The sequence below is a fragment of the Lolium perenne genome, chromosome 2 (assembly GCF_019359855.2).
Source record: "Lolium perenne isolate Kyuss_39 chromosome 2, Kyuss_2.0, whole genome shotgun sequence".
Classification (NCBI taxonomy): Eukaryota; Viridiplantae; Streptophyta; class Magnoliopsida; order Poales; family Poaceae; genus Lolium; species Lolium perenne.
In genome coordinates, this window is record NC_067245.2 from 218827457 (window position 1) to 218852256 (window position 24800).

A 24800-nucleotide genomic window follows, 5' to 3' on the forward strand; every position below is an offset into this window, starting at 1 on the left:
TCAAAGCCTCTTACTAATCTTCTTCAAAAAGATGTACCATTTGTTTTTGATGATGATTGTAAGGAAGCTTTTGAAATTCTTAAGAAAGCCTTAACAACTGCTCCTATAGTTGAACCTCCTGATTGGAACTTACCCTTTGAGATTATGTGTGATGCTAGTGATTTTGCTGTAGGCGCTGTTCTTGGACAGCGAGTAGATAAAAAGCTGAATGTTATTCATTATGCTAGTAAAACTCTTGATGCTGCTCAAAGAAATTATGCTACAACTGAAAAAGAATTATTAGCTGTAGTCTTTGCTTGCGATAAATTTAGATCTTGTATTGTTGATTCAAAAGTTACTATTTATACTGATCATGCTGCAATTAGATACCTAATGACAAAGAAAGATGCTAAGCCGAGGCTTATTAGATGGGTACTTCTTTTGCAAGAATTTGATTTACATATTGTAGATAGGAAAGGTGCTGATAATCCTGTTGTTGATAATTTGTCTAGATTGGAAAATATTGCTTATGATCCTGTTCTCAAGTTAATGATAGTTTTCCAAATGAACAATTGGCTGTAATAAAGGTGAGCTCGCGAGACAGTCCTTGGTATGCTGATTACGCTAACTTTATTGTTTCCAAGTACTTGCCTCCAACCTTTTCAGCTCAGCAAAGGAGGAAATTCTTTTATGACTTGAGGCATTATTTCTGGGATGACCCACACTTATATAAAGAAGGAGTGGATGGTATTATGCGAAGATGTGTTCCCGAATATGAACAACAGGAGATATTGAGTAAATGTCATGGTAGTGCTTATGGAGGACATCACGCCGGAGAAAGAACCGCGCAAAAGGTTCTACAATCAGGTTTTTATTGGCCAACTCTCTTCAAGGATGCGAGAAAGTTTATTTTATCTTGTGATGAATGCCAAAGGGTTGGTAATATCTCCAGACGCAATGAAATGCCTATGAATTATACTCTTGTTATTGAACCGTTTGATTGTTGGGGATTTGACTTCATGGGACCTTTTCCGTCTTCAGAAGGTAACACTCACATACTTGTTGCTGTTGATTATGTTACTAAATGGGTGGAAGCTATACCTACAAAAAGTGCTGATGGTGAGACCTCTTTAAGAATGCTTTTAGATATTATTTTTCCTAGATTTGGAGTACCTAGATATATTATGACTGATGGAGGTTCTCATTTTATTCATGGAGGTTTTAGAAAAACTCTTGCTAAGTATGGTATTAATCATAGAATTGCTTCCGCTTATCATCCTCAAACTAGTGGTCAAGTAGAATTATCAAATAGAGAGATTAAGTCTATTTTGGGAAAGACCGTTAATAAAACTAGAAAGAATTGGGCTAGTAAATTGAAGGATGCACTTTGGGCTTATAGAACTGCTTATAAAAATCCCATGGGAATGTCACCTTATAAAATGGTTTATGGGAAAGCTTGTCATTTACCTTTAGAACTAGAGCACAAAGCTTATTGGGTACATTAGAGAATTAAATAAAGATCCTAAACTTGCCGGTGATAAGAGGTTGCTGCAATTAAGTTCTCTAGATGAATGGAGAAGTGAAGCTTATGAAAATGCTAAACTCTTTAAAGAGAAAGTTAAAAAATAGCATGATAGAAGGATTATCAAAAGAGAATTTAATATTGGGGATAAAGTCCTATTGTATCGGTCTCGTCTCAGATTCTTTGCAGGGAAATTACTCTCGAAATGGGAAGGACCGTATGTTGTCGAGGAGGTGTATCGTTCAGGAGCAATCAAAATTAGCTCTCTCCAAGGCAACGCTACGCAAGTGGTGAATGGACAAAGACTCAAGCATTATATCTCAGGTGATTCCTATAATGTTGATGTTGATATTATTCAAGTGGAAACACCGGAAGCTTTCATCAAAGGGCAAATTGACGATCGCTTGAACTCGACTTTGAATAGGTAACAGTACTGGTAATGAAAAGTACGCAATTTACTTTCCGAGCAATATTTTCGCTGTTTTTGGAAAATATGAAAAATTACGAGTTCGAAATGGAGTGGAAAGGACGCACGAGGGCGTGGCACCATAGGCCGGCGCGGCCTGGCCAGGGCCCGCGCCGCCCTATGGTTTGGCCGCCCCGTCGCCCCTTTCCGACTCTGGTTCGATCTGGTACTTTCCTTGTGTCGTGAAATTTTTTGCTATATAATCCCCCGGACCCCTGGAGGTCCGTATATCACTTTCTCGACGTGTTTTGTTTCGAGCTGTTTCTGCCAGGATTTGTTTCAGATCTAAAGCTATCATGTCTTCGTCGGAAACTCTGAAGGACAGCTCCAGCAAGGATGTTGGCAACTTATACATGGAGGAGCTGAGGATGCACCCCAAGGAGTTGCTGCTCGTTGAAGGAGAACTGCAGGTCAAGGATGTCCAGGGTCCTAAAGGAGAAGGAAGCTTGGAAGACAGGATGGAGAAGCTAGAACAAGAGATTTTCAAATACAAGAAGATGGCTGAGCGTGAGGTGGATATCTTTCACAGGATTGTGTCTGAACTCATTGCTGAACATGAGAAGGAAACTGCAAAGCTTTGGAGCGACATCCTCTCACTTCACGACACCACCAACAAGCTCCAAGCACAACTCTATGACGTTCGTAATCGAAGCGTGAGTATGAAAACAGGTTTAAATACATAAGCCGTGCTGCTAGTTTCAGGATTCCCGAGACCAAGATGTCGTTTCTTGATGGAGAGCCTCTTCCTTGGAAGTCTGATGACGGAAGTTCATCACCACCATCTCCGCAGGAGTAATTCATCATCGGTATTGGCATCCCCTTGGTTTGTTCCAAGCTTGGGGGAGTGCCGCGGTATCACATTATCACTACCTTTTACCTTTTACTTTTATTTGTCAAGTAGTGTCATATCATGAGTAGGGAAATTATCATATAAGATGGGTTGCAGTTGGAAGTATCTCTCCATTAGTTGGTTATCTATGTATCCCTTGGTGTGAGTTATCGTTATGGAATATTAATGAGAAGTCTTATCATTTACATATTGCACATCTTATTTTAGTTTGCAATCTCTATTATATGATTTATCTTGTCGTTAGTATTGGTATCACTTTGGGAGCATTGAATAAATTTATTTGGTTTTGGCAAACTTAGCATTGGTCAATAGCAACAACACTATGAGGTTTAAGTAGAAAAGAGAAATACATGTAGAAGTTTCATTGTCTTTCTTGTTAGCTCATAGCTTATTATTCTGAAGTTAAAATTGTTTGTGCTTACAAGGAAGATGCATGATTGTTTCTATCATATGTATATTTGTTTGTTTCCCTCGACTCTTATGCTTGCTAATTAACCTTGCTAGCCAAAGACCTGTACTGAGAAGGAATACTTCTCGTGCATCCAAACCTTAACCCAAACCTATGCCATTTGTGTCCACCATACCTACCTACTACATGGTATTTTCTGCCATTCCAAGTAAATACTTCATGTGCTACCTTTAAACAATTCAAAACTTAGTATCTCTTATTTGTGTCAATGTTTCATAGCTCATGAGGAAGTATGTGGTGTTTTATCTTTCAATCTTGTTGGGCAACTTCCACCAATGGACTAGTGGCTTCATCCGCTTATCCAATAATTTTGCAAAAAGAGCTGGCAATGGGATTCCCAGTCCCAAATTAATTAAACTAAATAGACACTCCTCCATGGTATGTGATTGATGGACGGCACCCGAAGATTCGGTTAGCCATGGCTTGTAAGCAAAGGTTGGGGGGAGTGTCATCGTCATAATAAAGCTAAAATAAAAAGGCACTCCTTCATGGTATGAGATTGTTGGCAGGCACCCGAGGATTCGGTTAGCCATGGTTTGTGAAAGAAAGGTTGGAAGGAGTGCCACGCAAAATGAAAATAATATGGGAGCCGCTCTTAGGAGGTTGTCTGGCAAGGGGGTTAGAGTACCGCTACCGATCGTTGACAACAACAAACACCCCTCAAAATGTTACTTTTATTATCTCTATATGATTTCAAAACTGAAAAAGCTCTAGCACATGATTTAATCCCTGCTTCCCTCTGCGAAGGGCCTGTCTTTTACTTTATGTTGAGTCAGTAAACCTATTTCCCTCCATCTCAAGCAAGCATTTGAGTAGTTGTGATCAAACCATTATACTGTGATTTGCTTCATCATGTCTTTTATTCTTCCTTGTTTAGTACAAGTTTTATCTGAATGAATATAGCTTTGCAAGTTATCAATGATCATGAAAAGACCATTATGATTGAGTATGCAAGTTGTGCCTTATAAACTTTAACATGAGAGCGCTGCTCAATGAGGTAAATATAATCTGTTAATTATTCTCTGACCAAGAACGAAGTTTGCCATCACCAATTATGATTTCTTATGCACCTTTACTTGTGATTACCTTATACTTGTTTCAAGTTGAGTTATGAGAGGTTGTTTACTATAATGTCTTGTGTGAATGAATATGATGCTTCTTGTCCGTATTTTATTTATCGACTCTTCACTCCATAAACATGTGGTCCTGTCTATCGAGTTCAGTTTCGCTTGGGGACAAGCGAAGTCTAAGCTTGGGGGGAGTTGATACGTCCAATTTGTATCACTATTTTATATCATAATTTGCTGTTATTCATTGATATATTTCATATTGGGACACAATACTTATGTTATTTCATCTATTTTGCATGTTTCATCATTATTGGAGGATCAAGCACCGGAGCCGGATTCTGGCTGGAAAAAGCACCGTCGAACGCAATATTTCGGAAGATCAACTGTGGGAGGAAATTATACCAAAAATCCTATTTTTCAAGATGACGAAGGAAGCCAGAAGGAGGGGCCAGGAGGACCCAGGGTGGGCCCACACCCTAGGGCGGCGCGGCCCATGCCTTGGCCGCGCCGCCATGTGGTTTGGGGGGCCCACGACCCCTTTCGCCTCCTTTTCTTCGCGAAATCCTTCGTCCCGAAAACCTAAGCCACAGAGGGTACCTCGCGAGGAGTTACAGCCGCCTCTGCGGAGCGGAGAACACCAGAGAGAAAAGAGCTCTCCGGCGGGCAGGAATCCGCCGGGGAAATTCCCTCCGGGAGGGGGAAATCGACGCCATCGTCACCGTCATCGAGCTGGACATCATCGCCATCACCATCATCATCATCTCCACCATCATCACCGCCGTCATCACCGCTGGACACCGTCACCGCTGTAGCAATTTGGGTTTGATCTTGATTGTTTGATAGGGGAAACTCTCCCGGTATCGATCTCTACTTGTTGTTGATGCTATTGAGTGAAACCATTGAACCAAGTTTATGTTCAGATTGTTATTCATCATCATATCACCTTTGATCATGTTCCATATGATGTCTCGTGAGTAGTTCGTTTAGTTCTTGAGGACATGGGTGAAGTCTAAATGTTAGTAGTGAACTATGGTTGAGTAATATTCAATGGTGTGATATTTAAGTTGTGGTGTTATTCTTCTAGTGGTGTCATGTGAACGTCGACTACATGACACTTCACCATTTATGGGCCTAGGGGAATGCATCTTGTATTCGTTTGCTAATTGCGGGGTTGCCGGAGTGACAGAAACCTAAACCCCCACTGGTATATCGATGCAGGAGGGATCGCAGAATCTCAGAGTTTAAGGCTGTGGTTAGATTTATTCTTAATTACTTTCTTGTAGTTGCGGATGCTTGCAAGGGGTATAATCACAAGTATGTATTAGTCCTAGGAAGGGCGGTACATTAGCATAGGTTCACCCACACAACACTTATCATAACAATGAAGATTATTTAGCCGTATGTAGCGAAAGCACTAGACTAAAATCCCGTGTGTCCTCGAGAACGTTTGGTAATTGTAAGTAAACAAACCGGCTTGTCCTTTGTGCTAAAAAGGATTGGGCCACTCGCTGCAATTATTACTCTCGCACTTTACTTACTCGTACTTTATTCAACTGTTACATCAAAACCCCCTGAATACTTGTCTGTGAGCATTTACACTGAATCCTTCATCGAAACTGCTTGTCAACACCTTCTGCTCCTCGTTGGGATCGACATTCTTACTTATCGAAGATACTACGATACACCCCCTATACTTGTGGGTCATCACCGCGTCAGGCTGATTTACCCCCAGCCACCGCACCGGGCCGGTTTACCCTCAGTCACCGTGTCGAGGGTGCTCCTCGGCAATGCCTGCCTTTTGGGGATTAGGGTTGACGAAATCCTGCAGGCTGACACGAGACATTGGATACCAAACAGACAGGGAGAGAGATTACCCAAGTTTGGGGCCCTCGATGAGGTAAACCCTTACTCCCTGCTTGTCTGATCTTGATTATCTCCATAATATTAACATAGGCTGGGTGATATAGGTGTAATTGGTATCTCCATAATATTAACATATTTGTTTTATAAAAAAACACAGAAAGAGGGCAATTCACATGTACTATAATGTTCCCTCTCACATGTGATGAGGCATGTAAATAGAATCTCATATGTGATGATGCACATTTTTATAGTTACATTTGGAAAGCCAAGATTTGAATCCAACACCTCTACATTGATATCGAACCAAAATCTCTCTCACGTGAGAACCAATCAGTGGTTGGATGGTTAGGAGGGTATTGGCACCCCCAGCCCACCAAAGTTCAAATTCTAGATTTGACACTTCGGTGTCTCATTAAAAGGCGAAATATTCTTCAGTGGGAGGTGATGTTCCCGGCAACAGCGAGGCGTCTATGGTAACTTCGTCAATTTCAAGTCTCGTCGGATCAGTTTCTTAGACTCAGTCTCTCGGAAGTGCTCTTAGGGTTAGGGTGTGTGCTTATGTGTGTGAGCATCTTTACTGTGTTTCGGAAAAAAAAAACCTCTCACGTGATTTCGGACTTGTGATTTTATTGATTGGTGCATGAAACTTGATAGTGACTAATCAAATACTGGAATAGGTTGGATGGGCACGAGTTGAGGTAATGCAAACCATACACACATATCTGACAGTATATTTTTAGTCACTAAACCAATGATATAACAGTGATGATCTTTCTTTAGATAAAGAGAATATATTAATATCAAAAGATACCAATTACATTTAGCTTCTGCAACAACGCTCCACCCTAGTGGCAGTACGGATGCACACAGTTAAAAGAGAGTAAAGAAAACTAAGAAATAAAAGTCTCCGCTACAACATTTCAGACCTAGCAACAGCAATACAACCAACAACACCTAAAAAACAGACTCTTAAAAAACGACGTCTCCAAAAAGGGAACAGTGCACCAGCGTCGTCGTCGCCCGACCAAATGTCTTAGATTTTCACCCTGAAGATAGTCCCAGTCTCAAAACAATGCCTCCAACAAGGTCATTGCCAGGCACAACCAGTTAAGCCCAGACCTTGAGTTTTCACCCTGAGATGTAAGACTTTGAACTTCACATGTGCTGTCGCCCCACATGCATACCACTGCTGCGGACCGGAACACCAAGCAAATCACTCAGCATCACGGAGACTCGAACCTCCTTTAGTCTGCCCACCAATCTGGTCTTCATGATATTCCTTCTTCTGACTTCACCATGGACCAAAAAGTCACCTGATGCAAACACAAAATAGAGCTTCGCGTCGCTCCCTCCGGAACCAAACAGTCGGAATAAAAACATGGGTGCACGCGACCGAATACCACCCGATCCAGCAAACTCCACGCAAAAGATGCACTGTTCCATTCGTCGGTGGGGCTTTCCGGAACTCATCTCTCCAGCCAGATCAAGACAAACTGACTTTGAGTAGATTTTCATCTTCGCTTGCGAGAAACCTGAGGACCGCCACCAAAAACAAAGCAAGATCAGCAGCCCCTACGCTGCCAGTCCCTCCTGCCGGAACACCAGGGAAGAGGACGGCGGCGCGGATAATGCGTACCACCGCCAAACCGTCACCAGGGGCAGAGGCCGCCACTGCTCCACCGAATCCTCCATGGATACCGATGAAGAGCATCAGGCCCCGCCCAAGTAGCCGTGCCGCCCGGCTTCCTCCACCGGTGCTTCATCACCTCCCATGGAACGCCGTTGCGGAACCCTCTCCTCCCCCTCGTCGTTTGACGGAAGGGGCGCCGCCACCGGGGCCGGGGCCGGAGCTGGGGCCGGAGCTAGGGCCGGGGCCGAGGCCGGCAGCAGCGGTGGTTGAGGTGCGGCGATCCAGGGGCGGGCGGATCCTCCGGCGCCGCCCAGGAGGGGGGCGGGAGAGGAGGAGGGCGGCAGCTAGGTCAGGAGAGAACAACAGTGATGATCTATTAATGAAGAGAGGATCTATCCCCCTCAATATGAGAGCAGACTACAGTTTTGAACGACCTGAAGATTAAGCATCATACGACAAGATTTAAGTATAATGCAACTTTCTAGCTGCCAGAAATTCTTGGGACTTCGTTTCGAATGCTGGAACTAGGTTTTGGAGGGCTTGCTCCGTTTCCTCACGTGTGATTGTGAAGTTCCGAACATGAACTGTACTGTCTCAACTATATCATCTGAGAAAGGTGGAAAAGAAAAAATGAAATGAACAAAGCAGTGTGTATTGCAGAATTTCAGATAAGTATAACTGGCCTTTCTTAAACAATGCAGCACTACATCGTGGTGTTATTGCCTATTGATAAAGGGTATACGGAGTTGGACATAGCCAGGTTGTTATCTTACAACTAAAGTGAATCCTCACAATTTGCTAGATACAGCAAGGTACTTTGTATGACGGGCCTGAGCTATCAATTTGCCGGTCTTTTTCTTCCTGAAATCAACAGAGACAACACCGACTGATTTTCCAGCACGCAGCAGCTTCACCTCAACCTCTATTTCGTCCTGGAAGATTAGATGAAATAGTTTATAACGTCTCAAATAACGTTTGTAATTAACAGAACAGAAAAAATACCAAGATAATCTAGGAACCATGATGTACCCAGCAAGCTCCACTAAGAGCTCAGCCCATCAAAGAAATGAAAATGAATAGAGTGAGTGAAGTGCAGGTGAAATCCAACAAAATTTACCTGTTTAATATAAACTTATATTTCTAGAACAGGAAAATGACCGGAAGGTAAGAAGCTAAGAAAGTAAGAAGTAATGGTTCTTTTATAGCCAACTGAGATGTCATTCTCCCATGTTCACCAAAGTTAACTCATTAGAGTACCAACTTCAACCTTTCTAGAAGACTACGAATATGCAAGCACTAAAACTTCCACCATTCCACATCAAGTCATTTCCCCTTTTACGAATCGTAATCCCAGCTCTGTAGGTATCAAATGCTAATAACATTGAAAAGTAAGCGTAAGTACTATACTTGGGCACATAACTCAGAATATCAAAATAAAAATCGTGGTGTACTAGAAATAATTAATAATGAGCATTAGAGCCAATATCTAAGATGGGTAAAGCAGAAACCATATCACCATAGCAAGAGATCATCTGAGAAAAACAAAAGCCCCTAAGTACTAAAACTATCTACTAGTTACCCTTACGGAAAACTGAGAGATAAGCATTTAGAGGCTCCTAGCTTCTGTCACCCACTACTAGTATGACTAATCATTCATCGAGAAGTACTAAAATGCTGCAAGTTGTTATCCTAGAACAATGTGAAAACACTCTGCTCTGCTCTGTATCAAATCTTAATTATGACAAGGAGGCAGAAAACAAGAATCTCAAACAACTTTCACCAAGTTTAAAGTCCACACCTAACGACAGTCCACTCTGTTGCCTTCCAACAATTTCTTACTATCAGTTTAGTCGTACACGTAATGACAATGCAGGTACCACTGAGAGCTCAACCCACATCTAAGTGACACCTTCAACTAAGCATAAAGCTGTTGTTGCATATAAATACACTGCCTAGTCTCTTTCCATCAGTTCGGACTTTTGGTTCAATTGGCTAGTGCATCAATCTTTCATTCTTTACACCAAGTCATAAGCAATACTCCATTGCAAGATCCTGAACAACAACCTGATTTCGATGTTCACCTGACATGGCAAGACAGGCAAGCATAGCTGAACGAACAAACTTCAGCAATATAGTGTAATTGCTGACACCCGGTCCAATTCCTCCCTAACATGAGCCTAATTTATTCATCATTCCTTAACACAAACCCAGGTGGAGGCACGGGCTTCATATCTACAGGCTTACTCCCAATCAATTGCCCCCAACGCCTCAGCAAACTGGTAACGCCTAATTCTAGCACGAAATGCACGGAAATTTCGTGAGAATCGCTGTTTTATCACAAAAAAAATCGCCCACATGAACCAAAAGCTGTTGACGACAAGCAGGAACACAAGTCTGAAGCCTTTGCAAGTATTGGAGAGAGAGAGCGAGAGAAAATGCAGTCTCACCCCGACGGTGGCCGTGTCGAGGTAGGACACGCTGATCTCGAGTGAGACCCCGCTCAAGCCTAGACCGCTCAAGCCTAGCTCGCTCAAGCCTACCTCGCTCAGGCCTACCACGCTAGTGAAGATCGCAGCAGACCCCAGCTGGTCGGCGAGCGTTGCCGTGACGCCGCTGAGGAGGTACCCCTGGGAGTTCTGCAATTGCACATCGCAAACCAATTCGAACCAAACACCACACACCGTCAGTCACCATCTCGAATTCGAAGGGTTTGGGGAAGCTAAATGTTTCAACAGGGGGCGAGAGAGTTGGCTGGCTTACGGCGTGGCGGGGGGTGACCACGAAGGAGAAGAGGACGCGGCCGTGCTCGGCGGCGTCGAGGCGGACGCCGCTGATGACGAAGGAATCGTACGGGGTGGATCCCGATATGTCCTCGGGGGACGCGGTGGGCTCGAGTGTCCGCCGCACCGCCTCTGGGTCCATGGCGCGGCGGCGGCGCTGCGGCCGGCGAGGAGGTCGGTGTTGGATCGACGGTGAAGTGGGCAAGTACCTTGCTGGTTGGTTGGTTGGTTTGGCGGGGCACGCAACTCCCACCCGAAGCCCAATGACAAGTGGAGGCGGGTGGTTGTAGTTTTTATGATTTTATTAAGATATTTTGTATGTTTATGATTATTAATAATAGATTTTTGATACTTTTTCAGAAAAAAACCTGATGAGCATCCTAAATTCCTAATCCTCTCGGTCGATTAATGCCAGAAAACAATAGGTCTCAATGCACACACATTTTACATCTTAGCCAAAAATATAGTTGTATGTTTTGTAAAATCTCGACAAAAGTCAGGCACATAACCACATAAGTATTGAGTTGATACTTGACCGCATTATTTTTTGTCAAATAATACCATCATTTCTTATGTTTTTAAAACGAGAAAGCAAAATTTTAGACTAAGTTTTTTTTAGCTCAGTTTTAGAAGTTGGTCCTACGATCTCAGTTTGACGTAAGTTGTTGGTACATTGCAAGAGTTTTCCCGAATAGAAATGATCCAACTAAGAATTTTTTTTGTTCAAACCATGCAGAAGAATTTCATGTGAATATATTAAGAAATAGAATGCCAAGAAAGGCACAGGTTCACAACGACGGGCGTAAAAGCCCACGAGTACAAGGAAGAAGGAAACACGACCTACAACAACCTATCACTGAACGATCTACAACATGATTTAGTTATAAGCAAATAACAGAGAATGAAAGGAAAAGTATTTGTTGGTAAAAGTCTATGTAGCTGGCAGAATGAATCACCCAGGACTAGATGATTCCCATAGCTTTGCTTCGGCTTTGATTTGTTCGATGATAATTTGAATGATTTTCGAAGACACAGACATTCCTCTCACGCCATATCGACCAAGTGGTGAGCATAACCAATGATTCAAAACTTGCCTTGTCTATGGGTTGAAGATTGGTTCTCGCAGATTGCCACCAATATCGAAGTGATCTATCTAATGGCGGCACGACCCTCTGCAATTCAGCCCAGTTCAAGACCAAACCCCAAATAATATTGACGACCGTGCATCCGATGAGAAAATGTTGGTTATTCCGAGCGACGTATTGTAGAACACACATTTCTCGATGTGAGGTAGCTCACTCTTAGCCAATCTATCAGCTGTCCAAACCCTCTCTTTGGTGAAATACCAAGCTCCTAGTTTGCATTTAAGAAATGTCCAAGCTTTCCATATCGCCTTGGCCAACACACTTTCAATTTTCAGTTTTTGCTTGAAAGTCAGCTTAGTAAACTGATTTGGTTGAAAATATTCTATGGCATCCCACGACCACCTCCATATGTCATCCTCATGTGGTTGTAATTGGATCGAACTAGCTTCCCCTCAGATTTCCAAAACCTTATGAAATATGCTAATTGTAATAACCGCGACCTGGTTCTGAAAGCCCGCCCTCTCCTATCGCGCAGTCTACAAGTTCGGACATGTGCGCGTCAGTGGGTCTGAAAAGGTGTGATATGTAGCTGCAACTAAAACTGGGTTTGCAAAATTAAGCTCGTGATAACTGAAACTTTACATCTACTACCATATCGACATTTTTTGTCGCCTTTCCATTTTACCATGACCAGGCAATCTCAGTTTTGCAAAGAAAGAAAAGGGAAAATCGTTGTTGCTTTGTTGAATTCCTCGGTGTGAAAGCACATGTTATGAATAAGGGACTTCATTGCATGCAATAAGATATGAAGTCAAAAGTGCCTACAGGGAGCTTATTTTATTCGAACTAAAACGTCAGAAATTCAAACAGTGACTTGATAGAAATCTGTATCATTCCAACTGCGTAACGGCTGATCGGAAAAATTGTCCTGCACACTCATTCTATGTAGTCGGTAGACTTAGTTGTGTAGAGCTCCGGGTCCTGCATAACACAGGTGCTTATAAGCATTAGATTTTTGCAGCAAAAAAAAGAGCATTGGATTTAACAGAGCAAGAAACAGGACAAAATACAATACAAACATCTTGTTGCTGAGAAAGAAAAGGACACGTACAATACAAACATCTTGATTAGAGTTCATCTTTAACGGACGCTGATGATGACGATGACGATGTTACCTCCTCTTCAACAGTAGAGGTCTGGGTTACTTCTTCCACTGCAGCAGAAACCCCAGCTTTGGGTTCCCTGTTCTTATTGATAAAGTTGATGATCTCCTCTGCCGTCCTATCACCCTCATATGACAAAAGGTCTCCCCCATTAGAAGGAATGAAGAACAGACTTGGATATCCCTCGACCTCAAAATCTGACGGGATATCATTCGCAGTGCCATCCTGCAAAACCAGAGGGAGTAGACGTTTATAATGCCTAAGAAATGCTGAACCAATAGATTAATAGAAGTATTATCTAAGACAGTGACAAAGTTTAGATTGGACCAGCAGCTGAAATTTGGATTACCATCTTTGCTATGACTACATCTTCATCGTCTTGGAACAAGACCGCAACTTCCTCCAATATCGGAGCTAACTTCCGGCAATGACCGCACCAAGGTGCATAGAACTCGAGTAGAACTGTGAAAGATTAATGTCATGCAGTGAATTGGTAAGACAAGCTGCCTTCACTACAGAATGTAACTAAAAGCTGACAGAAAGACTGGTATTACTCAGCTCAGAGAGCCAATTGAAGTGAGAAGAACGAACCATTTTTGCCAGAGTTGAAAACAACATCATCAATACTGTCAGCCACTACGACTTTAACTGGTTGGTCATTCACCTTAGGGATTGGCTCTGACTTAACATAAGGTGTCAAATTGCCATACTGTATGGACAAAAGTTGGATGAGTACGGAAATATTTGACAAAAGAGTACTCTGAAACAGCATAGTAAAGTAGACTAGGCCTCAACTATATACTGCTTCAGCCAGGGTATGAGCTGGTCAGGCTCCATGGTTGGATTAAGATATTTTCCAGTAGATGCTATCACGAGGAGCAGGGGAAGATCACTTTCCTTGAGCCCGAAGAACTGAAAGGTTTTTCATGGATACTAATCAGTTGATTAGTTCTAGAATCCTTAAGAAACACTGATGAGAGCCAGTAAGAGTAAACGACCTGGAAGGCACGGTCAGCGGCTGAAACATCACCAATTAGAAAGCTTATGTTATTACCACTGAGCTGCCTGGCTGCTTCATGCATCTCGCTCTTGAAGCTCTCGACTCTGTCGTCGCTGAAGTGCAAGAATAGCATTGCCTGTCCAACCATGCACCAAATTATGTATATTTCAAGTTTCATGAGACATCACAAACAGTTTAATGCACTCTTACAGTCTGAAACGTTGGTCCTATGTTAATATCATGATGCAGGTAACAAAAATTGCGCAAAATTTACTGAATGTTCAATCTTGCTTCCAGCACATGAAGTGGAAACTGCAAGTTGTGAAGTAACAAACAATATCTCAGGATTGTTTTTACTCACTTTGGCACTAGGAGTGGTGTAGTATCTTTCGAGAAACTTATGATTGGTCGGGTCGGCATCGAAGAGCAGTACGGTAGGGAAACCAGACACTTCAATGAACTTCTTGATTGCATCCTTACCGAAATCCTGAAAATTGCAAAATACTGGTGTGTGAGTTTTACACAAGCAAATGCATCACGTTAAGTCATCAGCATCTAAAAAAAATCACATGAAAAATAAAGATTTACCTGCGAATCGACAAACAGCTCATCAAACGGCTTAAATAGTCGAAGAAGGGGGCCCTTAATGGCCTTATCACCACGTGGAAGAATGCTCGCGTCGAACGTGTGAAAGAAATCATAGTCTGTCCGCATCTTGCCTGCCACGGCCATGAAATTCTCATACTCCATACCAGCAAATTCAGGAAATACTCCAACCTGCAAGACAAGTCTCAGACACACAACATCTACTGATTTCTCATTATTTAGAGAAAAGCGAGTCATAAATTGCACAATAGTGGGGAGACTTACAAGGACTACCCTCTTGTCATCAATTGAGCGGTCTGCCTCACCTGCCGACCTGAGTTCGAGGGATGCCGGGCCGACCTGCTTTTTAAGGTACTCCACGATGCCGTCGGCATCCCTTGGACCGCCGTAAGTGCTCATGTCACTCCCCCCATTCCTGATGATCTTGATGGCCGGATACGCATTCACCTTGTACTTGTCCTTGAGCTCCTTGTTACTCTCGTCGTACACGTCCACCTTCGCAAGCACAACCGGTGGGGTACCTTTCCTCAGCACAGAAGCTGCCTTCTCATACTGCATGCATCATATCACACGTACATCTCAGTTTTGCATCTTCCATAATTAGACTGACACACATGAAGGAAATGCGTGACTGAGAAAATGGTTACCTCTGGAGCGAGTTCCTTGCAGTGGCCGCACCTGCGGTTACACATCAGTTAATTAGCCACTGGGTCTCAGGGGTTAGTCGGACCATGGCTGCTTAAAGAAACGACTTAGCCATACGTACCATGGCGCGTAGAACTCTACGACGATGAACTCATGATTGGCCACCACCTCCGAGAAGTTGCCAGCATCCAGCGTCAGAACCGCCTCTTCCAGCAAGGCTGTAGCTTCCTCCTTGGCCGCGATGGTGCCGGAGGAGAGCAGAAGAATTACGACGATGGTGGCAAAATGGAGCACCAGAGGGGCTTCCATTTCTTAAGCTGTAACTAAGAAGCCTCTTGGAATCTCCACTTGGAAGCAGAGTCCAACCCTCCCCAGATTAATATAGGTGAAGGTGTGAAGGGGTGTTGCACTTGCAGGGATCCCAAGAAAGTCAATGAGACTTGTTTGCTAGCTTCCCTTCGACTCATGCTTTTGAACTTTGCTTGTAAAAGACACTACTGAGTCTCTTTCCTTCATTCTACTTTCAGTTAGTAAACAACCAAATAACTGATATCAGATGGCTAGTTTTTCTCGGGGTTTTTTATTATCGGAAGTCAGCTGTAAAATCTGCACGCTGCATATTCTTATGTCTGCAAGTGGCATTTCACCTTTATACACTGAGTCCAAAACAAGCAATCCATGATCTATCATGGCATAGCCCTTGTCAGTGCACGCACTTCAAAAGAGTTTCAGTCTTCAGATCCACAACCTGGATAAGGTATGTCCTTCATGCTTTCACCCAAGAAAAACTGCTGCACTGGCAACAGTATCAATAACGCACAAACATTCTGAAAAAAATTGATCACCGTGTTCTGCATCATCCATGATCTTTCAACCTACAAAACGCATCATGACTTCTAGTTCTAGCCACAGGCTTCAGAGCTGTAATTCACCATGCAATCGGCATATTCAGCATCTACACTCACCCTGCTCATCTGCATCTGAATGATTCTCAATGTATCATGTATCTCATTCCTGCATGGATGTCCATTATCTCGTGCGAGAAACACACTCACTTGCCTGCCTATCTCAATCCAGCTACAGCCAGGCTGCTTGCTGACACCTCTGCTCTTCATGGATCTCCTCACTCTGAAAACATCGGCCCATTTCCCTAACTCAGCGTACATATTGGAGAGAAGAACATAGGGTCCAGAGTTCTCGGGATCAAGCTCAAACAACTTTCCAGCTGCCCATTCCCCCATCTCAATATTCTTATGTAGCCTGCAAGAACCTAGCAGAGATGCCCAGAGCACACCGTCAGGTTCCATTGGCATTTCCTTTATGAGCTCCTCAACTTCTTTTAGATGGCCGGCACGACCAAGCAAATCAATCATGCATGTATAGTGATCCTGGGATGGAGTTATCCCATGATCCTCAGTCATGGACCGGAAGTATCTCCGGCCCTCCTCCACCAGTCCAGAATGGCCACAGGCTGACAGAACGCCAATCATGGTGACAGAGTCTGGGCTCTCTTTGCTGCACAGCATTCTGTCGAAAAGATGCAGTGCATCTTTTGCACGGCCGTTCTGCGCATGACCAACAATCATGGCATTCCACGACACATTATCCCTGGCTGCCATCCTCTCAAACACCTTCACACCATCGTCGATGGACCCTGTCTTCAGGTACATGTCTACGAGGGAATTCCCAACAAACACATCAGACTCTGGACCAAAGTCGAAGCGGAAACCTTCCTTCAGGACATGCACATGAGCTTGCTGGCCAAGCTGAAGATCAGCAACATTGCCACAGGCGTTGAGAACATTTCCGTACGTGTAATGTGTTGGCCAAATTGATTCTCTTTTCAACCTGACAAAGAGCCTAAGTGCCTCCTCCTCCTCGCCGTTCTGCGCATATGCTGCAATGAGCACATTCCAGGCAATGACGTTCTTCTCGACCATCTGTGAGAACACAGCCTGGGCATCTTCCACATTTGCAGACCTTGCGTAGCCAGTGATCAGCGATGTTTCAGAGACAACGCTCCTGGAAGGCATGCGATCGAATACGCACCTCGCCTCCCATGTCCGCCCGCATTTGGCATACATGTCCACCAGAGCATTGCTGAGCACCATGTCCTCCCTCAACCTGTCGGACTTCAGCACGCGCGCATGAACCTGCCGCCCTTCCCTATCCGCGGCGAGGCCCGCGCATGCGCTCATGACGCTAGCAAGCGTCACCTCATCGGGCACGAAACCAGCGTCCATCATCCTGACAAACAGTACGAGCGCCTCGCCCACAGGGCCGTTCTGCTCGTAGCAGGTGATGAGACTGTTCCAGGAAACGATGTTCCGCTCCGGCATCGCGTCGAAGACCTTCCTTGCCGCCTCGGGACACTCGCACTTGGCATACATGTCCAGGAGCGCGCTCCCGATGTACACGTCGCTCCCGTGCGCGGGCGACTTGGAGACGAGGGCGTGCACCTGCGCGCCGGCTATGGGGTCCTTCTCGACGGCGCAGGCGCTGAGGGCGCTGGCGAAGGAGTAGGCGTTGAGCACGAAGTCGTCGGCGTGCATGGCGGCGGCGAAGCGGAGGGCGTCGGCGCCGCGGCCGTGCTGCGCGAGCGCGGCGATGGCCGCGTTGTAGGAGCACTGGTCCGGGTCCGGGATGGCGGCGAAGAGGGCGCGCGCGTCGGCGGGGCGGCCGAGCCGCGCGTGCGCCGAGAGGAGCGCGTTGTGGGAGAAGGTGTTGGGGCGCGGGATCCCGTCGAACACCCTGCGCGCGTCGCCGAGCCGGCCGAGCCGCGCGTAGCTGGTGACGAGGGTGTTGAGGAGGAACGTCTCGTCCGCGAAGGGCGACTTGAGCGCGCGCGCGTGCGCGGCGCGGGCGGCCCGGAGGGTGGGCGCGGCGCGGAGGAGGTCGGCGAGCGGCGCGGAGGCTCGGAGGTGGGTGATGAAATGGTGGTGGTGGTGGTGGTGGTGGTGGCGCGCCATGCGCGCTAGGAGGCGCGAGCTAAGAGGAGCAACCCAGCTCCCGTTTTAAGAAGCCGGCGCCGTCCTCGTCGTTTGCCGGCGGCGACCGTGAGCGGCGGGGAGGTCGAGCGAGCCCCAGGAACGCGGGAAGCTCGGTATGGGCGATGCAGGATGGGCCGCAGCTGGTGAGGAAGAAATGGGCCAGTGGCGGAGGAAAGAAAGGCGGCGAATGAAGCAGCCCAACCTGGCAGTTTGATGGGACCTGGGGACCTGACGAATGGCAACTGAAGGTTAGTCCCACATCGGGGAGGTTGAGGAATGGGAGAGACTTGATAAGAGGGCCATTCCGAGGAAGCGACGTGCCCGAATGGAGGCACACCCACCACACGAGCATGCTCGTGACGTGGCGGTGACATGTGCGGTATGCACATTTAGCAATAAAAACCAATGGAATATGATCAATACCGCCGTAGAGTGATGACACCAGCGCATGACATATGCGCTTGGCTATCTGAAACCTTTTTGCACACTGCCGAGTGCCGAGTTTAAACTCGCTCTAGCACCTGCTTCTAGCAAAAAAAAAAAAAAAAAAAAAAAAAAAAAAAAAAAAAAAAAAAAAAAAGGATACCTCGCAACGCTAAAGTACACAGAAGAATAAGTCTAGCAAAAAAAATACTAATGTAGATTTGCAGCATTTTGTACTATGTAATTAGTACCGTTGGATTCGTATTGAAAAACACTTTCTAATAATACTAATTTCATAGAAACAATTTTTATCTATTTAAAGTAATAATTGGTTAAACAAAAAAAAACATGTGAAACGAGGGCGCATTATTCCTTGAAATGGAGGTACTACTATTCTAGTAAAAGTCAACCTTGTCAGGGTAGACCGATGGTAGCACACGTGCTCTTCATTGGTACCACTCTAGATTTTCATTGCTGTTGCAACCCAAACATTGGACTTTGCAACACCTTGTAGGTGGCTCTGTTGCACTACCGGAAGACACTAGCAACACAGGACGTCCTGACGCAGCACCCAGAGGGCTTCATCTCCGGCAACGCGAGGCGCCGCATGAGCTAGATTTTGGGCCTTCGCCGTAGCCTCCTTCAACGGCAAACGTCGGGGAAGCTAGGGCTTCGGGCCTCCGTCTCGATCTCCATCTCTGGCAAACGGAGGGAGCCGTGGGAGCTAGGCGCGGCCTCCATCATATCTCTGGCAACGACGGGTCGTGGGCTCGTGGCAGTCGCCACGCCTTTCCCGGGCGGCGCGCTTGCTCGCGGCAGTCGGTCATGTGGTGGGAGACCACTAGACGGCGGCGCGAGATGTGCCTTGGGCGGCGCACGGCATCCATCTAGCCGCTGTGGTGGGCGGTGTTTTGTGAATGGGCGACAATGCTTTGGAGGTGGAGGAGCCGCGCGAGCGCACTATGAGGTGACGAGTAGGTATTGGATAAATCCCGAAGGGGACCAGGATTTCCGGTAACCATGGTTGTCGGAGATAACCAGTTAAATAACGTAAGAGATTATCAAATAAATTTTGATTCTCAAACTCAGAAATGTCTTAGTATTTTATTAAAAAAAGGTTTGGCTGAGAAAGATTTGGACAAATGGGTTGGGGTATGGGCTATAGTGGAGAGGAAACATGTATGATTTTGGTTGGACAAACCATAAACATCCCAACCTTGTTTATTTAAATAAATGAGTGATCATGTGCATCTCATGCATGTAGCTTGCATTTGAGTAAAGTTTGCATCTCAATTTTCAATTATGCAAATCCCTCTCTATTTCTTTCTCACTCAAATTCTCTCAAGTTTTGAAAATTAGGCCACATGGAATTGTTGTTATTCAATAAGGCCATGTGTGTTTAATATCCTCTCTGAAAAATTTGAGTTCAAACAAAATTCAAAACAGATTTGAAAGTGGATTTTGAAAAGAGAAACAAAAAAATAGAAAAAAGGAAATAGAGAGAGAGAACTCTCTTCTCTCTTCCCTGGGCTCGGCCCACTTCCCTCCCCCTCTCTCCTCTCCCTGGCCGAAGCCCAGCACCACCAGTTGGCCCAGCCAGCAAACCCACCGGCCTAAAATCTCCCCAGGGGGTTTTTCGCAAAATCCCCTTTCTTCCCCGCGCCTCCAAGCAGCTCGGTGGCGCACGGTCGGCCGCCCGATGGCCTGGCCGGCCACGATGAGCCCCGCCGCCCCCGGTGGCCTATAAGGGCTCCTCCGCCACCGCCTGGAAGCCCTAGCCCCACTTCTCCCCTCCCCGCGGTCCCCGGCGTCGCCAAGAACCCTAACCCTAACCCTGCAGTAGCCGGCCGGCCACCGTCGATTCCGGCGCCGGCGAGCGTCCCCGGCCATCGACGACCCCTCCATCTTGCTCACGGTGAGCCGCTGCACCTCTCTGGCCCCTCGGTCTGCTCCCTCTCCCCCTCTAGCTTCTCCCCCACGAGCACCCGACCCCGACCGCCGCTCGAGCTCGACGCCGGCCGTGCTCCGGCGGCCAATAGTGGGCGGCGCCGCCTCCATTAGGTCGCCCGCGTCGCCAGAATCCTTTCCCCCACTCGCACGCGCTCGATTACTGGCCGAATCGGTCGATTGTAATCCCACCCGAGCTCCCAGAGAGCAATGGCGCCGCTGACGTCAGCATGACATCATCGTGACATCATTAATCCACTTTTTCTATTTTCTGTAATCTCAGTAAATCATTTATGTATTTCTTTAAATAGGAAATAATATGACATGTGGGTCCCCTGGTCAGAATTTTAATAATTTCATAAATGTTTAGAAAAGAATAAAATTATGACATGTGGGTCCAACTTTTATTATTTTTATATAATTTTCAGAAATTGTTTTAAAATGAATTAAACTTTGGAAATTCATAATTAATTCATTTTAAATCAGAAAAATGCAAATAATATATCAAAATGACCAGAAAAATATTTCCTAATTGTTTATCCATGTTTCATACATGCTTGAACCAATTAATTATGAGCGCTAGTAAAAACCCCAAATCGACCCCTCTCATGTGCCGGAGTCGATGTCGAACCCCTTAATTTCCGTCTATGCACCTAGGGTTACCCAAACCCCTTAATATGACATGTCATCATATTGTATGTGCATTGCATTGTACCTTGTCTTGATTGTGCTCTTCCTTTCCGGTATTTGGTTCTTCTCGATAGGGACCGAACGCGAGCCTGAGATCAACGCCACCGAAGAGCAGCATCAGAACAACGAGGGACAAGGCAAGCCCTAGCCTGGTTCATATTATGATTTCGAAATGCTTTACCTCTGGTTCTTACATATTGCATCTGCTTCAAATATGTTTTATCGGCAGTTGTAGTTATCCTATGTGTGTTGCATTTACCATCCTTGTAGCATAAATACTCTGATCCACTGCTCCCAGCAGGACTAGGTTTGAGCTATGTGTGCACTGCTAGAGCCGTTATATCGATTATGCTTAGCCATACTTAGTTGACGAATTCTGATCCATCCGGTTGATGAATCAGAGCTGCGAATGAACCTAGTATGGCAGGATGACGTGGTAAGATCATTTATGTTAATAAACATGTTTAAAGGCTTGGATGGGCCGCCACATGGGTATGTGGTGATTTGACTCGTTCTCGCCGATACTAGGACCTGAGGTTCTCGCCTTCGGAACCAAGACTGAGCGTACAGCCACACGGGGCCCATGGGAACCCCTTGGCCCGAACTTGCCTAGCTTACCCATGAGTCAATTAGTTTGCGAGTTCCATTTGGCATTCTGCATGGCGAAGAAGTGGAAAAGGTTTTCAAAGGTGCATCATACAGGGCGTGGCCGGGGTGAAGGATGTTGGAGGCATTGAACTGGATCCCTTGCACACAATGACCGGGACCGCCTCGGAGAATGGCTACCTACGATGACGGAGCTCCCTAGTTAGTTTGACTCATGGGATAGGCGAAGTAAGGGAAAGGTTTTGGTCGACCACCCTCTTCCAGCACACCAAGGAAGTGTGTTAATCTATAGTGGCAATAAGAGTCGGTCGGCGCGTGTGGGTAAAGTTGTACACCCCTGCAGGGTAAATCTTTTCGAAAAGCCGTGTCCACGGTTAAAGACGACTTGGGAAAGGACGTGATGATCATAGACAACTTGAACCTAATCGTAAAACTTGCTGTCAATGTGTGATATGGATCCCTTCTCAGGTTGTCGAGGGGGTGATCCTAGGTGATAGGTTCGGGTGATGATGAAGATTCGGTGGATTCAACATGATGATCTTAGAGCTAGAGTTGATATCGCTCTTTTGCCGCTTTTGAAAATGGTCTGAATAGACGAGCTTCTGCTCCCTCCTGTTTACAAAGGAAAACTGGCTTTCTGCAAAATAAGCTCCACATAAAGCCTCACATACCAGCTTTGCTAACAGGTTGTACTAAGTCTTGCCGAGTCCCTGTACTCAGCCTTGCATGCTTTGTTTCAGAGGAAATCCTTCCAACTGATGGTGGCTTCTACCTTGACGTCGACGAGTAGTTCGGAGTTCCTCAGGCGGCAGCCTGAGACTTATGGGCTGGGACGTCGCCTTATGTTATGGCCTCTTAGGCCCTTTGCAGTCTTGTTATATAGATAACATAATTTTCTTTTTTGTTGCTTGTTGAATTTTGGTCAGTGACCTCTGCGTGTAATAAATTTGGATCTTAACTCTGCTAAGAGTTGTAATATATTTGCTTTCAGTCGTAGAGTCACTGTTGTGTTACCGATTCTCACCCTGTAGGCCCTAGAGATCTAGGTTAGGCTTATGCCAGATGTGATATCTGGGTTTGTCTAGCCCTGACCTCCGGGGTACCCACAGGTTTTGGTATCAGAGCAGGACTGCCTATAGGAAACCCTTTCGACTGGTCGATGTTGAGTCTAGTAGTTGTGAAAACTATTTGAAACCTAAAAGTATTTGCAAAAACATCTGAATAGGATTCTTTTTACTCCTTATCTGGTGTCACTCTAATGCTGAGTCATCTTACCTTGTTTTGATTGAAAAAGGTTTTACCTCTACCCTGTTAATTCCAAACATCTAGGATCTACGGGTTTTGGTTGTTTTCTCCATAAGTACTCCGTACTTGGTTGCTTAACTCAGTATTCCTAAAGTTACATCAGTTGATTTGAATCTTGTTCCTTCCATTCAGTGAATGTTATCATTCCATTGAAATCCTTTCCAAGGAATATGTTTCTCATGATCTTTTTACTTTGTGGGTTTCACATAATTCTGTTCTAGGCTTCAAGGTTTCCTTTTACCTTGGATGCCTCCTTTCCTTCTTAATTTTCTTGAATAATACTTCTAAAGTTAGGTATGGCTTCTTGAAAGTTACCTTGTGATTACTACCTCGCAGTGTCCTCCGTGTCACTCAGATAGTAGTTATCCCTTTATTTGTGTTTTCCCATTGGACTTGAACCGAAGGTCCCGGATTGTGTTGGGTTCACTTAGTGTGAATCTAATTACATGATCCTGGCCTTTAACCCAAGATCCATTCCGTTGATCCCTCCTCTTGTAGTGCTCGTCTGACCCATGTCTCTGCTGATGAGGCTGAAGAGGATCCAAGCGTCTTAATGGGTACGCTCTATATAAACTCAATCCTAGCTACAGTTCTGTTTGATTCCGGAGCATCGCATACATTCATATCTCAAGAGTTTGCACAAAAGCATGATATACCCTTCGAGACAATTCCCTCCCCTCTAGAGATCACAACTCCCGGGTCTTGTTGGCAAACCATTTGGATTACCCGTGAGGTTATAATCAGTATAGGGCCAGTGTGGTTCCCCACCTCTCTCATTGCCCTCAAGTGAACTGACATTGATATTATCTTGGGCATGGATTGGCTAGTAAAGCATAAGGCTGTCATTGGTTGTGCACCTAGGTCTATTGTACTAACAAATCTTTCCAGCAAAAGTGTTCTGTACTGGGCTCCATCCGCAATACCTCCATCGGCAAGGTTTACCCCTGAAGCCAAGTTGTATGCCATTGAAGCCCTGCCTAAACCGGTAATCTCCGACGTCTGGGTGGTCCGTGACTTTCCAGATGTCTTCCCTGAAGAGTTACCTGGCATGCCACCTGATTGAAGTGTGGACTTTGTTATTGAGTTACTTCCCGGAACTTCCCCTGTTTCCCGGAGACCATATCGTATGCCTCCGGAAGAGCTGGTTGAACTGAAGAAGCAGTTAGAGGAGTTAGAAGAGAAGAACTTCATACAACCCAGTACTTCTTCCTGGGGTTGCCCTGCACTCTTTGTCAAGAAGAGAGATACCAACATTCCGCGGCTGGTTGTTGATTACCGTCCGCTCAACTCAGTTACAATCAAGAACAAATACCCTCTTCCTATAATCAATGATCTTTTTGATCAGTTGTCCGGTGCCACAGTAAAGATGGATTTGAGATCAGGGTACCATCAAATCAAAATCCGCAAGGAGGACATTCCAAAGACAGCGTTCACAACTCGTTATGGTCTTTACGAGTACACTGTCATGTCCTTTGGCCTCACAAATGCTCCTGCCACTTTTATGCGGCTCATGAACTCTGTTTTCATGGAGTATCTTGACAAGTTCGTCGTGGTATACATCGACGATATTCTAATCTACTCCAAAACCTAAGATGAACATGAGGAACATCTCCGTTTGGTGTTAACCAAACTTCATGAACACCGTCTCTACGCCAAGTTTTCCAAATGTGAGTTCTGGTTAAAAGAGCTCATATTCCTTGGTCATGTTATC

At 45.3% G+C, this 24800-nt stretch overlaps 3 protein-coding genes across 3 annotated transcripts; all 3 read right to left on the minus strand.

Annotated features, from left to right (window-relative positions):
- Nucleotides 1-8480: 8480 nt before the first annotated feature.
- Nucleotides 8481-10904, minus strand: LOC127334902 (uncharacterized). Its single transcript, XM_051361451.2, has 3 exons — nucleotides 10610-10904; nucleotides 10297-10485; nucleotides 8481-8781 (listed from the first exon to the last, which is right to left on the minus strand). Exons 1-3 carry the CDS (start codon nucleotides 10769-10771, stop codon nucleotides 8638-8640), a joined length of 495 nt encoding a protein of 164 aa, XP_051217411.1. The 5' UTR covers nucleotides 10772-10904; the 3' UTR covers nucleotides 8481-8637.
- A 1514-nt stretch (nucleotides 10905-12418) lies between these two features.
- Nucleotides 12419-15438, minus strand: LOC127334909 (protein disulfide isomerase-like 1-2). Its single transcript, XM_051361456.2, has 11 exons — nucleotides 15250-15438; nucleotides 15131-15161; nucleotides 14748-15035; nucleotides 14466-14654; nucleotides 14239-14364; nucleotides 13876-14013; nucleotides 13673-13789; nucleotides 13469-13586; nucleotides 13227-13339; nucleotides 12826-13102; nucleotides 12419-12695 (listed from the first exon to the last, which is right to left on the minus strand). Exons 1-10 carry the CDS (start codon nucleotides 15435-15437, stop codon nucleotides 12842-12844), a joined length of 1569 nt encoding a protein of 522 aa, XP_051217416.1. The 5' UTR covers nucleotide 15438; the 3' UTR covers nucleotides 12419-12695; nucleotides 12826-12841.
- Nucleotides 15439-16021: 583 nt separating this feature from the next.
- Nucleotides 16022-18361, minus strand: LOC127334908 (pentatricopeptide repeat-containing protein At2g13600). The gene has a single exon (XM_051361455.2). It carries the CDS (start codon nucleotides 18095-18097, stop codon nucleotides 16031-16033), a length of 2067 nt encoding a protein of 688 aa, XP_051217415.1. The 5' UTR covers nucleotides 18098-18361; the 3' UTR covers nucleotides 16022-16030.
- Nucleotides 18362-24800: the final 6439 nt, after the last annotated feature.

Excerpts from the sequence above, each read along its gene's own strand:
- LOC127334902 (XM_051361451.2), bottom strand. The coding sequence starts at position 10,771 with ATGGACCCAGAGGCGGTGCGGCGGACACTCGAGCCCACCGCGTCCCCC. Across the intron at positions 10,486-10,609 it reads TGGTCACCCCCCGCCACGCC|AACTCCCAGGGGTACCTCCT; the intron begins GTAAGCCAGCCA and ends GTGCAATTGCAG. Across the intron at positions 8,782-10,296 it reads TCGACACGGCCACCGTCGGG|GACGAAATAGAGGTTGAGGT; the intron begins GTGAGACTGCAT and ends CTAATCTTCCAG.
- LOC127334909 (XM_051361456.2), bottom strand. The coding sequence starts at position 15,437 with ATGGAAGCCCCTCTGGTGCTCCATTTTGCCACCATCGTCGTAATTCTT. Across the intron at positions 15,162-15,249 it reads GTAGAGTTCTACGCGCCATG|GTGCGGCCACTGCAAGGAAC; the intron begins GTACGTATGGCT and ends GTGTAACCGCAG. Across the intron at positions 15,036-15,130 it reads GCAAGGAACTCGCTCCAGAG|TATGAGAAGGCAGCTTCTGT; the intron begins GTAACCATTTTC and ends TGATGCATGCAG.
- LOC127334908 (XM_051361455.2), bottom strand. The coding sequence starts at position 18,097 with ATGGCGCGCCACCACCACCACCACCACCACCACCATTTCATCACCCAC.